The sequence below is a fragment of the Fukomys damarensis genome, unplaced genomic scaffold (genome assembly GCF_012274545.1).
Source record: "Fukomys damarensis isolate Sample0158 unplaced genomic scaffold, DMR_v1.0_HiC HiC_scaffold_11, whole genome shotgun sequence".
In the NCBI taxonomy this organism is placed as follows: domain Eukaryota; kingdom Metazoa; phylum Chordata; class Mammalia; order Rodentia; family Bathyergidae; genus Fukomys; species Fukomys damarensis.
Genome location: NW_022900923.1, coordinates 17,670,785 through 17,688,859, shown reverse-complemented (window position 1 = coordinate 17,688,859; position 18,075 = coordinate 17,670,785). Strand labels below are relative to the sequence as shown.

The 18,075-nt window shown below is 34.1% G+C and overlaps 2 protein-coding genes across 4 annotated transcripts in view; both read right to left on the bottom strand.

The window, feature by feature from the left end:
• The window catches only part of Rabgap1l (RAB GTPase activating protein 1 like), a 591,762-nt gene that overhangs the window by 388,042 nt on the left and 185,645 nt on the right, over window positions 1-18,075 (bottom strand). The window lies entirely within an intron of this gene.
• On the bottom strand, window positions 2,673-4,066 carry Gpr52 (G protein-coupled receptor 52). Its single transcript, XM_010635577.2, has one exon. The coding sequence runs from the start codon at window positions 3,976-3,978 to the stop codon at window positions 2,893-2,895; it is 1,086 nt and encodes a 361-aa protein (XP_010633879.1). The 5' UTR covers window positions 3,979-4,066; the 3' UTR covers window positions 2,673-2,892.

Sequence of the window (18,075 nt, the reverse complement as noted above, 5' to 3'; positions counted from 1 at the left end):
AAAGACTTTCTTCTAAAAGATATTCAGAGATGTGAAAAAAGCTATTCAAGGAAAACTTAACAAAAATGAACAAAAGCAGTATCAAGGAGACACCATGCCCTGGGGTTTCAGTTTGATTAAAGACTAAACTGGTAGATTTGAGCTTCTCAGATTGCTGATCTAATAAAAGAAACTTACAAGATCAAAGAAAAAGATCACAAGTACCAAACTGTAGCAGAAGATAGAGAGTTAGAAAAAAAGTAAAACTCTAGAAATTTTATAGGGAAGAAAGTACAGACAGGTAAAAGGCTTGAAGGCTTTGGAAAAGAGCAAGCAATACAGCATAATGGTGAGTGTACAGCGTGGGCTCCAGGCCAAGAGTGTGCAGGAACTCTGTCACTGACTAGTTCAGTGATCCTGCGTACATCACTTTTCTTTAATGTCCTCATTCTGGGCTGGGGATTTAGCTCAGCGGTTCAGTGGGTACCTTGCAAGTGCAAGGACCTGAGTTCAATCCCCGGTACCAAAAAAAATTTTTTCCTCATCTTTAGTCTGTGAATAACAATACTACCATCTCACAGGGCTGTAGTGAGGACTAAGTTTGGTAACAAATGTAAAATTTAACATTAAGCCTGGCACACAATTGTTATTCATTACTACGAGGAAAAGGAAGAAGAGAACACAATAAGCATGGCTTCAAACTTCTTGAGCATCTAAAGATCTCTTCAAGTTATATTTAAACTTGAGACTAAAGGATTCAAAATTTGATTCCCAAACAATATATTTAATGTTGAAGGTTTTATTTAGGATGTCTGAAAAATTAGCAATGCTACATTGCCTTGAACTTCATATTTTCCTTGAATTTAAAAGGTGCACTTTGGGGCTGGGGATTTAGCTCAGTGGTTCCACCGCCTGCCTCACAAGCACAAGGTTCCGAGTTCAATCGCCAGAATCGGAAAAAAAAATAAAAATAAAAATAAAAAGGTACATTTGAACTCATTCAAGGATACATTGGCAAACAGGGAACAAGAATAACAATAAACCCCTATGAGAGAAGTACAAAATAACTGGGCTCTGATTGACAAACAAACTCTTGATTCTTATGTTTATTAAACTGAAACAAAGTCTAATATTGATATATAGAATACTACTTTATTATTTACTTTAAATTTTTCTTATTTGTTTAAAAAATACATAGGGGTTCAGAACAACCTCAACAAAAGGACAACATTTCTTACTAAAGGATTTCTGAAGTAAAATCACCAGTACGCAAACATGGTTGGCTTCTAAGTTAAAGAGTCATAGGCACATTTCATTAAATGCATTTCATAAAACAAGGAAAATATTATGCTGAGAAGAAAAATACCAGTAGTGTTATATAAATTTTCCAACTTATAAAAAAGTAAGGTATAGATATTCCACTGCTCACACCTGCCTCATTATTAATTCATCTACTGTCACTTTGCTACTTCTAAACCCCTGACAATTTATTACATAATCTCAGCACACTAAAAAATAAATTAATCTCTACATCTGAAAACAGGCCATTGTAAAATGCAATACTGATAGCTTTGACTTTTATTTGATAACTAAGTGTGTTATATAATCTCAGCAGCACTAAGAATGCAGCTTCGTCTAATATAAATATCTAAATAACAACCACACAAAAGTATTTTCTTTTTAAAATAAGTTCTTATATATACTTTGCCCAATGTTGACAACTTAAACAACATTGACTTCTGTATTGTGTTAAGAAAACATGAGGCACAGAACACATAATATAATTTATACTTTCTTTGTTTTAAAAAATATATTATGTGCACATGAATATCACACAAATGACTAATGGATGTAACAGTAAGCTATTTTAGACCTAACACAAAAAAGTTAATGCTTTACTTTTTTTAAAAGACATTCCTAGTAGTATTAAGAATGATACACCACCACTCAGTAGAATTACTTGTGGGTTTTCTTTAAAATAACAAAGCTCTACTAAAGCAAAAAAAGACACCACATTAGGCACATGAACTGACTTCAAAGAAATAAGATAAAATTGTTCCCAAACCCCATTAAAAATATTTGACCCACTATCCCCAATAGGTGACTACATTGCTTTATTGGAAGGAATAAATTATTTAACATAATGGTTGCTTTATTTATTAGTTTCCTTCACTAGCTAAGACACTTCAGGAATAAGATACTATAGGATTTAGACGAAAAACTAATAGGCTGTTAGCAAAGTGGGGGAAAGGCAGAGTCATTTTACCCAGAAGAATAAAATAGGGTTGGTTGGTTGGTTGGTTGGTTTGCAGCATAAAATTTGGGCTGCAGAAAAACTTATAAGAACATGAACAAATGGGTTGTGTGACAGATCACAAAACACAATGCTTACTGTTCATCTTCACAAAGAAATCCCTAAGCTTGTAGATTAGTGTACTTAAAAGTTTACATGGATACAAAAGATTATACTTGGCCACATATATAATATGTAGCATTTTTCTGTAAAGGATAATTTATGAAAATAATTTCCACAAAAACAAAAAGAGAGACATGGAAAGAGACAAAATGAGAGACAAAGAAAAAGGCAGAGAGTACAGACAGACAAACAGGTGTCAAGAAGCTTGCTCATGTCTTACAGAAGACTTGAGACACTTTTTTGATCCTCAGTACTGAATTATTCTTGTTACTGCACATTTACATTCATACACTATAATTCTCTCATGAGATTACCCTGTACACCTCCTTTCCTCTAGTTTTCTCCATCAAAACAGTTTTAAAAAAGAGATACTAATTTCATCCCTCATTTAACAATGAACTATTCAAGTAAATATTTCTCTGGCAACTTTCCAGATGAATCAAGAATATAATCCAAACCCACTGTCAGATTACACTAGATTTACTGTCTTAGTCTCTTCAAATGGAGCAGGAATTCGCCCGTTTCCTAGGTTTGGGGTCTCGTGTTTCCCGATCTTCCACACATGTACAAGATGTGCACATTGTCTGAGAAAGTCTTCGGAGGCCTAGCCGAAAAACACTGTTGGAGAGGCTGTATATCACACAGTTACAAAAGCTATTACTTATAGCAAGCCAGGTTGTTAAGAAGGACAGTGTTGGATTGTCCAAAACTCGGGAGCTTTCTAGAAGAAAGTAAATAATATAGGGGAGCCACAGCATGTAAAATACACTAGTTATTCTAAATAAAACCATGGCATAGCGTCGGTCGGGGCTGTGTCCTGTCTCTCTGGAAGCATCTACTTCATGGCTAGGGAATCGGGCTCTTCGGTCATTTATTTCTTTGGTATGCTGTCGGCAAATTCTGAAAATGTGAAAGTAAGTGAAACAGACAACAAAGGCAGCAGGAGCATAAAGTAAACAAACAATAAAACCAGTAAAATAGGCACTCGTGAGCCAAGAGGTGGCACACCATTCAAAAATGTCACCATGGTAACCAGGTTTCCCCCAGCCAAAAAAGGAAGGCAAAAAAATTAGGCAGGAATAGATCCAGATCAAAATAATGCAAATTCTCAGGCGACAAGGGGTGACCAGCTGATTGTAGGAAAGAGGCTTGGTTATTGCAAGATAGCGATCCACACTGATGCAAGCAAGACACGCCATAGAAACACTTTTTAGAACTGAGATGATATATCCAAAAACCTGGCAAGTCAATGACTCGTGGACACCTGTGGAGTAGTGAAGAAGTGAGAGAGTAGGAACCAAGCAGCTAACTCCAACGAAGAGATCAGCATATGCCATTGTTTGTATAAAATAGCTGGTAGTATAATGATGTAACAGTGGAGCACAATGAAAGACAAAGATGACCGTTAAATTCCCAGCAATGATTAGAAATGTCAGCAAGACAATAACAACTGTCTCGAGGATGCAGACATCCACTGTACTGTAGTGACCAAATCCAAGTGGGCAAGAGTGACGCTCAGACATATTCACGATGCCACTGCTGATGTTCAGGATCTTCCAGTCAGTCCCCCTGGATTCATTCATGGCTTGGAATTAGAGGAACTTGCAGTCTTGGCTCCAGCAAGCAAGTGCCTTTTCCAGCATCTGTTAAACTCTGCACACAAGTGCCTCAGAACCTGCTTCGGCAGACAATGTCAGTGCTTCTGTTACAGCTGAACGTCCCAGAGTGCTCAGGTCTCTTCATCAGCTTTAGTTCACCACTGACACATCTCAGCTTTGGGGGATAAGAGAAGAGGGTAAGCTAAAAAGGCGAAAAGAGGTTGCTGATTAGCTTCCTCAGGTGCTCTCAAATAACTTTTTGCAGACAAATGGCACTTTTAAAGAAAATACTGTAGATATTACCTTGAAGTATGAAAAATTATATCTGTAAAAAGAAAAAACTGCCAAGAAAAGGAAAGCTTCTCTGTGTATGCTGTTTTTATCTCCAAAGAGAGAAAGTTTCTTAGGGATCAACTAGAAAAAAATAAGAGAAAAGGTCTTATATTGTCTCAGGCTTCCTGCTTCAACTATGGTGAAAATGCAACCACATTTTAGAATTTAAATAATTAAGATCTCAGACACAGTTAGAAAGCTAACAGAAAGTTCAGTGTGGCAAAGAGTGTCCTTGGGCTCAGTTCAGGTTTGATGCTGATAGGTAAACTTTGCTATCCATTTCCCTCTGATTTGTGATTTCAAGTTAAGAAAAATTATTTTGTGGTTAATTCCAAGACTCATATTTAAATGGGTACAAAGGAGCGTATCATGGGTAACAGACTCCAGATTGCCCAATAGCTATCATGAGGAAGAAAAAGTATATTTCTAGTAAGGGAAGGTAACATACAGTGAGTTCAAACAGTAAAACCTAAAAACAGTATAACCCCTGAAGTTTTAATTCTGCATGCTTTTTAAAGCATTTTTGAAGAGAAAATGTTTAGTCAATTACAGTTTTGGGTGCTACTAACAGTCATGTAATTTATATCTCTTCCCTTTCAAAATGAAATCTTTTTGGGCCGGAGATTTAGCTCAATAGTTCGGTGGCCTGCCTTGCAAGCGCAAGGACCTGAGTTCAATCCCCGGTACCCGCCCCCCCAAAAAAACAAAACAAAACAAAGTGAAATCTTTTTAGCCATTAACTTCAGCATCTACAACTGAAGGTAATTTTCATTATTTGATATGCTGCTTTCCTTATAATGGAGCATTACAGTGAATTTTCTGCTTAAAGCTATTTCTCTTTTTACAAGCATACACCCATATTCCTCATATATGCAAATATAGCTGAAATTTAGACAACAGAAACCTTCCTATACATTGAGCTTATCTGACTACAAATACTACCATCATTTATTACTTATTTCTACTAAGTTTCATATACTGCTATACCCTTCTACTTCATTAGATTATTAACACAAAAAAATCATTACTTCAATTAAATATTCTAAAAGTGGAAATTTACCTTGTTTATTGTATCTGCAATTATGTATCCACCACATGTTAAGAAAATGCCTCTTCTATTTTTGTATTCTATTTTGAGCAAGTGCTCAATTAATACCAGGGCCATTAGGTAGGTTTTGAGATAAGACTTGCTTTAAAATACCTCAAAACATCAAGATGAGTTTAAATCTTCGACTCTGAAATATTGAAAGGCTGGCAGGAAAAATCCATACAAAAGGCTTCCAAGGTCATTCTTGTATCAGGTTAACATTTGCCAAAGTCTTTTATTCTTCCCCCTTAAACTATAAGCATTTCAAAGAGTCTCTTATCAGTCTTTGTTGTCATAGCTTTTGAAGAAAAGGCATACACTACAAATAAAAACATTTCCTTCAGGAACAATGCAGCAGCTTAATAGAAAGCATTCTTCTGAAAGTTATTTCCTTGTGCACTACCACATTTATTCAGGGAAATCCTTCTTCTGTTATAGCCACAGGATAGTCCTCCTTTTACATTCTTAGTTTCACTTAACACAAAATAGTTCTCTTCTTACAGAAATAAGGTAATACTTCTCACCTACATTCACTCTTATCAGCTGCTAGGCTAGGCTGCTTTATTCTGAAGTCCGATTCACTGCGATGCAGTTACCAGGATGCTGCCGGTAGATTCTTCACAATCTCTCAGTATCACTGCCTGCCTCCACCTGAGCTCAAGCCCTGCTCCTCCCTCCTCATCCTGAGCTGATGCAGAACTCACCATCAGAAAAGGTGACTCGGTCCTCCTGCCCCAATCAACAACACAGCCAATGGCTACTGCAGCTGAAACTGTCACTAGGTAACAGTTGCCAGGCACATGCAGGCTTATAGACTTCTCAGCAAGCTCCGATCAAGATTGACAAAAGGAAACAATGGAATTGACCAATCCTTATAATATGCTCATAGCATTTAGGAACTTCTAAAGGAATTCTCCTACATTATTTGTACAGGTTATATCCTGTGAACCATATAGGGGAAAAAAACAAACAAAACAAAACCTGGAATACACCTTTAAACTGTAGAAAACTACTACAAGGTACTGTGACACTAAAAAGTCAGCAGTAACCTAATGCTCAATGGCAGAAAAAAACTTATTAATTATTAAAATTCAGCTAAGTCGTCATGAACTGAAGTGACATGACTATTTTTTCTACAGAATACATAGTTGTATTTTGATTAGAAGTTAAAAGACATTTACTCATTTATCCAATGCCAGCCACACCCACAGTTAAATACGTTTAAATGTACAAACAAAGCACTGGACCTAAAACTAGTATGTCAAAATCTATTCAGAGAAATACTTAAGGTCAAACATGATCTCAGACAAGTATATACATCAGAATAAACAGAACAACTGTGTAGCCCCCTTTTTATCTTAATATGTGGAAAGGGCCAGCGGGTGAAAAAACTGTCCTGGAATGCTTGAGCTACATATGTCCAAATTACAAGAAAGAAATTAGATATTTTCTTAAATATTTGATGGATGTTAAAAACATTCACTTTTATTTACTACAGACAAGCATTTACCTAAACATATTTCCCATGGTGTCAGCACTTTTCTTAAAAACTGACTTAATTTAAAATTTATTTCAGAAGTAAGATAAATCAAGAAAGTTAAGGCAAGATGAAAGATAACTAGTATTTTCCAGAGCATGTTTTATGAGCCAAACATTATTTTATGTACATTTACATATTTTCTCCATAAAAATCTTAAATCTCTATGAAGTGAGCACCATAACTGTCATTGGTCAAATGAAGAAAGTGGGCATTGAAAAAAAAAAAAAAAAAGAAAGAAAGTGGGCACTAGACAAAGTCAGTGTAGATCACCTACAAATACAGAGCTGTGATACTGGTCAAAACTGTCATTCTTAACACCATTTTGATAAACCCTATTTCCAATTTCCTACTGATGGCTGCCAGTCAGGATATGTTTTAGAAGAATTACTTCAAATTTCATAAAAATAATTTCTGAAGAATAGAAAGCCCTATTCCTTCCTTCATGTATAGCTGCCTTTCCGGAAGACTATGTCGTTGCTAAAATCTTTGGAGGTTTATGTGAAAGACAGAGTGATAAGCATATTTTTCATTACCAGAAATATCTGACCAGTTAGAATAAAAATTTTATAATGATTAATCTATTTAGGTTTGAAAGTAAATATTTAAAGTTAATATGAAATAACTACTTTACAAGGAAGCATTTTGATTTTAAGAGACACCTAAAAGCATGAGTTTTATTACAAAATAATTCTAAAATTAAATCTGTGAGTTACTAAAGCTAACTCTCAGTCACCGAAATTTAAACATATTATCTTTAAAGTACAGACTTACACATTTAAAAATTGTTCTGAATTGTAATATTTCTAAAATTAAAGAAATAGCAAAAAAATCTCATTTGAAGAATTAAAATACTAGATTGCTTTTTTGACACATATATTTCCAAAAATATATCACTGGCAGTGATTGGAATCTAAAAACACTGCATATAATCCGCAATTACACATGCTTCCAAAGATATATGAACATGATACAGTTTAAAAAGTGTCATTGACCCATGAAGCCTCTTTCTTTCCTCCCACTAAATTAAAAGAAAAAAAGCTTCAAGAGTTCTAACAAGGTAATTTTCTTCTTTCTAGCAACTGACTGAACTAGCCCCTACTTTGGTTCTTTTCTATCATTTTTTTTCTGATATGGATACAATGGGAACTAATTTATAATGTGAAGCTCTAATAATAAGAGGATGCTAATATCATATTTACATAGCTCATTACATGCAGCATTCTTTATTTTCACATTTGGCATCATTCTCTTCATGTGAAGGGTCATTAGGTGTTTTATCATTGCCATTCTTTTTATAATCATTACTAACTACCTCTGTGTCCTTTCCACTGATGAATATTAATCAAGAAATATCTAAGAGGAATCATTATTTGGGATTATTTCACAACTACTTCTAATAGCTAAAAGTGATAACTAGATGACCTCACAAGCATCTGATTTTTTATTTAAAAGCACTATAAAATCATAACAAGTAAACACATACAGGGTAAAGTAAAAATTTATCTTTTAATATATTTTAAAGGTACCAAAAGTTGTATGTGTTCAACCTACATCCACTTCCCTCAACTACCCCTCACCTTCCCTAACTTTTCTCCACCTCCACTCTCAGAGTGCCCAGCAAACTATAGCGATCTTGTGCTTGGACAACTGCAGGGGTTTTCAACCTGATCTTTCTGAGTTGTTTCTGGCTTCTTTGCAATTCATTATCTTCAAAACAGACAGTATATTCTTTCCAAAGTGCAAACCAGATCATGTTTAAAATATTTCAGAGGTTTTGTACTACACTTAGTACAACATCCTAAAATAGCCTATAAAATCTAGTCTTCGAGTATCTGTCCAATCTCATCTCTCTTCTGTGTTATTTAGTATTGCCCAAACTGCCTTTACCTCTCCCAGCCTATCTCCCTCTACCCAGTCCCACATAAATTCACTATGTTCCTACTATCTCAGATAGTTACAATGCTATCACACTTCTTTAATTCAGATATAATCATGGTCTCAGTCCAAATAATACTTTCTCTGGGGAAATTTCCCTGAGTTCTTACACTATATGAGACAAGATCCCACACTTATCAGTTTATAATTACTTACTGTATTCAATTTGTCTTCTCAACTAGACTGCAAGCTTCACAAGAAAATCAAATATCTGTTTTGTTTGCCATTAGCTCTCCAGTGTCTACACTACAACACTGGGCAAGAATATTAGTCCAACAAGTAAGTATTTAACATTTTTAATATAAAAATGTAGAATAGAATCTATGAGGACTGGAAAAGTTTTGGGGAAGCTCACAACAAACAAAGTTACTTGCAGTCCCTTGTACAACATACTACATTCACAAGAAAGAGGAGGAAAATGTATTATAAAAATTAATCTCCTAACAGTACATTCAAAGAGAAATATTGGTCATTATGCATCATTTAATTGGCAATTTAAAATATTTAGCAAAATTTAAGTTAGTGACACCATGGAAAGAAAACTCTTTAAGCCTGGCATGGTAGCACATGCCTGTAATCCCAGCACTTGAGAGGCTGAGGCAGGAGGATCACCATGAGTTTGAGGCCAGCTTGGGTTACAGAGTGAGTTCAAAGCCAGCCTGCACTATAAAGGGAGACCCTGACTCAACAACCCAAAACAAACAAACAAAATAAACCCACAATTATATGGTCAATCAAATTACAATGAAAAGTATAAAACAAGTCAAGGGGAAAGGAAAATCTTTTCAGTAAACTGTACTAGAAAAATCTGAATTCCAATCTGCGAACAAAATTGAACTTCCTTATACTACACACAAAAATTTAGTAGAAAAGGATCATAGATCAAAACATAAAATTGAAACTACAAATATACAGCTTCTAAAAACAATTCTAGAAAAAGAATATCCTCAAGACATAAAAGTAAACAAAGATTTTTTAGGGTAATACAAGCAGTACTGTAAAACAAAAATTTAACAAAAACTATTTAAAATAAAAATTCTTATCAAGAGATATTAAAATAATCAGCAAACCAAAACTGGGAGGTAGTATTAGCAAGACATGTAACAAATGAACTATTACCTAAATACATGAGTCCTAAAATTAAAAACACAATAGAATATTAGTCAGAAAGAGAAACACGGGGATACACACAATATGGATGAATCTAACAACTAAAAAAAAGAAGTCATGCCTTAGAAAGTACACACTGCATGATTTACATTAGTTTCTGCAAAAGGAAAACTAATTTTTACTGAAAGAAAGCAGAAGAGTACTTGTGGTGTACACACACATGCACGTGAATATATACACGTCATACACACACACTCAAGCACCTATGGACAAGAAGTATAAGGGAATTTTCAGGAATGAGGGAAACATGCTGTACCTTTTTTTTTTCTTTTTATTGAATTTATTGGTACATTGTAGGTATACAATACAGTTACATTCATTACCGGGATCTTGTACCTTTACATGACAGGTCTTGGTTCTCATTTTTTCCCCTTGTCCCTGCCCTTCCTTCACCCCCTTGATAGGTGTGGGTTACAGGCATGTACACAGATCAAAATTAATGAAAATGTAACATTTAATACTTGTGCAAATTATAACCAAAGACAACTCTAAGCCTATGGTTGCACTTGCAGGTATAGAGTACTGCATGTCTGTGTATAACTACAAAATGAGAGCCCTAAATTACTGGAGTAAATTTTGTGACAATACCAGGAAATCACACATACTGATGTTTAAAAAGAAGAATACTAAAACCCACTGAAGCCATGTTTCACCAAGAATAAAAGCTATTACAATTTATAAAAACAACAGATCAAAAATAAACAAACGGACACTAGGGAGCAGAGTAAGTATATTTAGCCCCTGCATACTTTCACAATCAATGAGTACAACTGACTCACGGCTCAGTGCTATACTCAGAGACAAAGCAGTGCAGAGGCAGTAAGGCCCTGGGTTAGGGAAGCCTTATTAAAGGGCATCTGTGTGACACTTTCAGACTGCCGTGGTTAGCTGAGGTTTAAGACAACTGGCTAAGTAAGCCAAGCTTTGAAAGGTTCCATTAAGTTGAATCAATTACAAAGGGAAATAGAGAAAAAAATGCTAATTTGTATATATATTTAACTTTTATCACTGCAGAAAAACCCAAATTAAAAAAAATGTTTGAATGATGGCACATGCCTATGATGGCAAAGCACTGGTGAGACTAAGGCAAGTGTCCAAGGCCAGCCGAGACTACATACTGAGTTCAGGGTCAGCTAGAACTATGTAGCAAGACCCTGTCTCCAAAAATCCAAAAAAAATAAAAACAAACTTTTTTTAGTTAAATTAAATGGATTGGTCAAAATAGTATGCAGAGCAAGAAAATACAAACATGTACAATTTGGGCCAGGGAATCAGCTCAGTGGTGTGGCGACTGCCTCGCAAGCTCAAGGTCCTGAGTTCAATCCCTGGTATGTTAAAAAAAAAAAAAGTACAATTTGATCTTCCATATATTATCTCACATACATTATTATGTTTAATAATTAGTAATTTGAAAATGAGGAGAAACTATGACTTAGACATAAGAGTGTAGGCTTTGGAAATGGGACACAACTGGGTTGGCACAATGACAGCACTAATTATTAACTATGGGGTTTTGGTTATGTCATTCTTACTGAGCGTCTCAACTTCCATTTGCAAAGTGGAGATAATTCCTTCTTTTAAAAGTTGGTTGGGAAAATCAGATAATAAAAATGAAGTGCAGAGCAGGTGTTCATTCAAAGCTCAGCAAACTAATAGCAATACTTTCTTTTATTTTATTGAATTACCAACTCCATCAACATTCCTAACTATTCATGTTAGGAAAATCTTGTGATTAACAACATAGTAATAAAAATCACCAAGTCTCAGACCAAAAAAGCCTTAATTATATGGATCCTACATTTCCCAAGTAATAAAGGGACTTCTTAAATTAATGTATGCACATTTTAACTTTTATAAGATGTATAATCTATCTATTCTGCCTTCTTAAACAAAGAATTCTGAATATAATTTAATGCTTGCTAATAGGCTGATATCAAGATTGTTAATATAGAACACTGTCTTCTAATGCACTCATACTTTTTGGAGCTTCTGGATAGATACATGCAGATGTATAGCGAGAGAGGAAGAGGAGGAGGAGGAGATTGATTTAATTGTTTTCAAGTACAATAACCAGGTAAAAATATATATATATTTCTGACTTTATTTGCATAGTACACACATAACAGCATCTTTTCCTTCCTATTCTAATTTGCAATTTTAATTTTCTAAAGGCTAAAATATCAAAAGCTAAGCTTAGTAGAATTTTTTTTCTCAAATAAAAGTACTGTTCTGAGTAAAAGTACCATAGTGTAGGCCTACATTATCAATTATTCTAGATAAGTGACATCATAACTATTTTAATATGGCACAAAAATATTTGAAATGCACTTTAAAAAATAACATAACAGGTGGCGCACACCTGTAATACCAGGAGACTGAGGCAGGGAGACTGCTCCAAGTTCATGGCCAGCCTGGGCTACATAAGGAGTTCAAGACCAACATGAATTACAGAGGGAGACACTGTCTCAAAAAAGATAGAAGGAGATTCCAAGCTTAATTCCATGTCCCATATAATAGCTTTTCTTTCATTATGAAATAATCTGAAAATTAAATTATTTAATATGATTTTTATAACACTATAATTCTATCAAGTTAATGTATCAGAGAAAGGGTTCAAAATGGTCATTTCCCTTCAAATTCTGCACAGTAAAAACATAAAGGAAAAAGTTTAACCATAAAATATCTCCTGTAAAAGTCTGTTAAAATTGTATGGAAATGAGAAATTAGATTCATTCATAGGAAAATGGATACATATTGAGGATATACTCCCTAAGTGAAATAAATAAGTCACACATGTGTAAATACCGAATAGTTTCTCTGGTGTGAACAAACTATAACAGTACATAAGATCCTAATGATATAAGGGACAATGTGAAATAGGAAGAAAGGGGCTAAAGGTGTAGGGAAAGTGGGAAGGGTAGGGGAAAGTAATAAGGGAAAAGAAAAAATATGAGAAAATGAAAAAATGGAAATGAAGTGTTTGTAAAGGGGGAGTGGAGGAGGGGGTGAAGGGAGGGCAGAGACAAGGGGAAAAAATGAGAACCAAGACCTGTCATGTAAAGGTACAAGATCCCAAAAATGAATGTAACTGTACTGTATGCCTAAAATGTATCAATAAACTCAATGAGGAAAAAAAATTGTATGGAAATAGCAAAGTATAATCACATATTAAATTATAGGTTTGCATTATAGAAAAGAAATATTAATTCAAATTCATTTTAATTGAAAAGAATTCTTCCCATATAAGTGGAAATTGCTACTTTTTAAGATATCTTATTGTTATGGCAACTGAAGTGCTAAAAATAATAAAGAAATATCAAAGTTGTTATAGCAACTAGGATTTAAAAAAAAAACATGAAGTATAGAATAATCAAACCTGAACTTGGCTTGAAAAGCAACATCCATGACTCAGTTTTCAAAAGAAAACTTGTAATACTCATGCTCTTGTCTTTATGAGTTATCTGAAGTCCAAATTAAAACAAAAAACAAAAACTTCAGCATAAGAACTTAAGCATCTCTTCTGTATTACTTCTATTCCCCATCAACTAATACATATTTGACAACATGTCTTTGATACCTCTACATGCTATAGAATTCCATGAAGTATAACAAAATTTTCCCTTTTTTTAAAGTTAGTGTATCTTTGCAATATTTCATAGCTAGAGTAATTTTGGGGACCTGGTACATGTACATAGCATGCTTTGATCATTTTGGTTCCTTATTCCCCATCCCTACCCACTTCCCTTCCTTCTCCTCTGATCCCTTTTCCCATCTCCAACATCTGCCTTTTTATTAAAAGTTGAATTTATCTTAACTATTTAGTTTGTGTCATTTCTGTATTTTCTAGTCTTTTAAACTCAAGTCTTCACTATTTCACTCTAGACTATCATAAAGGTGGGGGGAAAATCTACTTACTGCCACAGTGCTATGCCAGATTGATCTATCAAGAACAAGATATTTACTGAAGGCCTATCATACGTTTAGGTATTGCTCAAGGTTCTAGGATGCTACTTCATAAATGACAAAATTCATAAAAGTTCTATAAGTAGTGTAAAGGCCTTTGAAGAATTTCAGTTAAGAAGTAACAGGTTTTTTTTTTTCCTAGAGATGGTCATACTAGGAAATGAAATCCTTAGATTTATATGCTCTGCATTAGACAATCAAAAAAGTCTTTAGTTTCATATATTACTTGGTCATACTAATGACCAAGATTCAATGACAACATTCATTTATACTGTCAACATAGCATATTTCTCTAGTATACATGGACTAGAGAGAACTGACTAGAAGCAGACCATCCACTGCTGCTTTATTTATACCTTTTCTGTTTTTCTTTTTCTCCCTAAAACTGCTGCTATAATTGTGAGCTAGTAAAGAAGAACTGAGCAGATTTTGGTGAAAAAAGTGCCATAGTTTTCTTCAGCCCTAGACAGTAAGTGTTAAGTACTACTTCTTGTTCACTAGTGATAGCTACTGTGGAATCTTATAATTGTGGAAGAGAATGCTTTCAAAAGAACAAACTCCTTTCCCCTTACCCAGTAAAGAATATGGCTTGTCATAAACACTATTATTTAAGTCCTGAGTTCAATTTCCTTCTATTTATTAAATAACTATTATAATTCAAATGAATGATTTGCAATATCTTGCTGTGTTGTTAATGCGTGCTTATCAAAACTGACCAACAAAATATTATTTTTCTTTAAAATATTTACACTCTAAAGCACCAAAAATTAATATAATTTTATATAACTGTATAAAGTGACTAGATTGCACCTACAAAAATGAATTTTGCAATAATTGATTTAGTGATTATTTTACTAGAGTATTTTAGATCTATGTAGTGCATATATGATTAATTTTATAAGAGTTGTTGGATTTCTACTTGTTTCTGTCTCATACGTATGTATGCCTCTGTATATGTATACCTTATACATTTTATAATAATTTTCCAACTGGAGTCCAAGAAATCTTTGAGGTTATTATTATTATTAGATGTCCAGAAATGCTCTTAAATTGTTTTCAATTTTCATTTCTACAGCAATTCAAAATCTTTAGTTGAAGTAGATTCTGATAATCTCACTGCTATCTCATAACAAAGTATTGTTATCCAATGGTGATGTCAACATTTGTTGAAGCATTCATCATCATGTTTAGTTCTTAATTTGTTGCAGGCTAAGAAAACAGAACATAAAGAGATTAAATATGTAAATGATGTACCAAGTGAAGGTTTTATGATCTATCATTCCACACATAAAATTTTTCCAGAGGGTTGAAAAAGTGTGTTGAAAAAAAAACTGAATTATCTGAAGACACATGGCCTCAAAAGCATGCCAAGCTTTAAAAAAATGCACACACACACACCACACTACCTGTCAGTATTATGTTTACAAGGTCAGTAGTAATTTAGTTTCAGGAAGATAATCTTGTTTATACAGCATTAACCTGGTAAGTATGCATTTTTATAATGCTTCTAGTTCACTTTTGTTAGATTTATTGTCATGAGAGTTAAAAGTATAACGATTTATATTTAATTTTCTGCTTCCATATATTTAAAGAGTATTGAAAGGACAAAATAGCCATCATTGGTAGAGTGTCTTTGAGCATCTCTCTCCCTCACTACAAAATGCTTTAGAATATTATTCAAAGTTGAAAACTCCGACACATATACAGTAGTTGATATTCAAAATATACCTTTTGATATGAAGACTAAGTACCCTGGAGGGCAACACTAAACACTATGTAACTAAGTTGATAAGGAACTAACCTAATTTTTGAGTCCACAGTATCCATTAGCCTTAAGTAAAATATCCAACTCTGTCATTATGAACAGATACAAAAGAATTATATGAAATAATACAGTTAATAATCCTAAAATGATCCTTTAAATATACACTTCTACTACATCAAGGGCTAAGAAAGTATCTTGGTTGACATACCTGCCCCCACAAACCTCCCTTTTAACCCTCAGGCTGCTCCATATATATGTATATAATACATATGTATATATTATATATACTATATATATAGTATATGATATATATGTGATATAGTATATATTATATAGTATATATTGTACATATTATATACATATATATTATAAACACTTATCTTTGCATCACTCATGAAGTCTAACATACATAAATCATAGATATTTAGTATGTTTGTTAAACAATGTTTCTATTGACTAGCACTTTCTCCAAAGACATATTAAAAAATAGATATTGTTGACTTTATAAATATATGGCTTACTCAAGAATGTATTAGAGGGCCAGGGATTTAGCTCAGCGGTTCGGTGGCCTACCTCGCAAGCACAAGGACCTGAGTTCGATCCCCGGTACCACAAAAAAAAAAAAAGAATGTATTAGATATATGATGGAAGAGTAACATGACATTTTCTGTCTTAGTCACTTTCCCATTGCCGTGCCACAATATTCAACACCCACAGATTAGAAGAGGAGAGATTTATTTTAGCTCACAGTTAACAATGCCTAGTTGGCTGGCTCCAAAGTAGAAAGGGCTTTAAGGGGCATGGCAAAAGAAAACTGCTTATGTCATGGTAGTTAGGAAGCCTAGAGAACAAGAGAAGCAGGGAATGGAGATATAACTTCCAGGTCAGGCTCCCAGTGATATACCTCTTCCAACCAGATCCCAAACCTAAGCAAGTCAGCTACAACACCTCCCAAGATTTAACCACCTTCCAAATACATGAGGCTTTTGGGGGACAGCCCAGATGAAAACCAAAACACCTTCTGGCCTTTAGTCCTGGGATGTACTAACCAGGAGTTCACTAAGAGTCTGCTGCAGGGGCCTAAAGAAAACTGTGTAATTTAATTCACCAACCAACACAGGTTAGGGTATATTTGACCTTCTTCACCAGGCTATGAGCTCTTTTCAGAATATCTCTTATTATTTTTGTCTTTAGTGGCACCTGATACATAACAGAAGGTGATAAATTTGCTAAATGAATCAGGTTAATTAATTTGTGTTCATTTCCTGATAAATATCAATATAAATGAATATTTTATAGAGCTCGAGCCTAATCTAGAACATATAGCATGATCTTCTTAAAATATTAGAGATAGACGTGGCTTAAATTCAGCCAGAATACAAAGATTTTTTTTTTTTTTTTTTTGGTACCAGGGATTGAACTCAGGACCTTGGACTTTCAAGGCAGGCAGCAGAACTACTGAGCTAAATCCCCAGCCCACAAGGTTTTTTTAAAAAGCTAAAAATACTATACTTTCTCATTATTCTTGGGTCAAGTTATGGAGGAATGAGAAAAATGACAAAAAAAAGGAAGTGACCTACATCTGCCAGTGCAACTTTCTTTTTCAGCAGACAGTTTCAAAGTAAAGTGGCTAAAGTGATTAGGCAGCAGAGGGAACAACTTCAGAACATTGAACTCTTGACAAAAATCACTTTTAAGAAACAGAAATTGAGAGAGGAAAGAATAAATTTATTATGCTGTTTCCAAGATATGCCTAAAAGAGGAATGAACATCACTAAACTGCCAGAAGCCCAGGAAAAATAAATGCCCTTACTCAAAAGGATTGTGGAAAAGATTATTAAAAACTGAATTAGAAGACAGAAATAGGGATCAGCCATCATATTGGATAGTTTTTGGCCCACCAAACAGCACAATGCAAGTGTTAACAAACTACTGGGTTTGGAAATAGAACTTTAAGAAAATGTTCATAAACACATTTTAACAGATTAAATGCTTCTATTAATCTGGCATCCACATTTCCACAATGCCAACTTCAACCCTGCAGTGCTCCAGAGTCTTTCACATGATGAGCATAAACACAGAGTTAGATTTATTATGGGTTTGCGATAGAGACTCTCATTACAAATTTTTACTTATCTTCTAATCACTTTATTGAACCTACTTTCAGGTGTTGAAATAACCAGGTAAAGCATTATTAAAAGCAGATGGTTTACAGCAATAGTGATATTAGGCTTTTTTTGAAAAAGTACAATTTTGCTCAAGAAAAAATGTCTTTGATTTATATATATT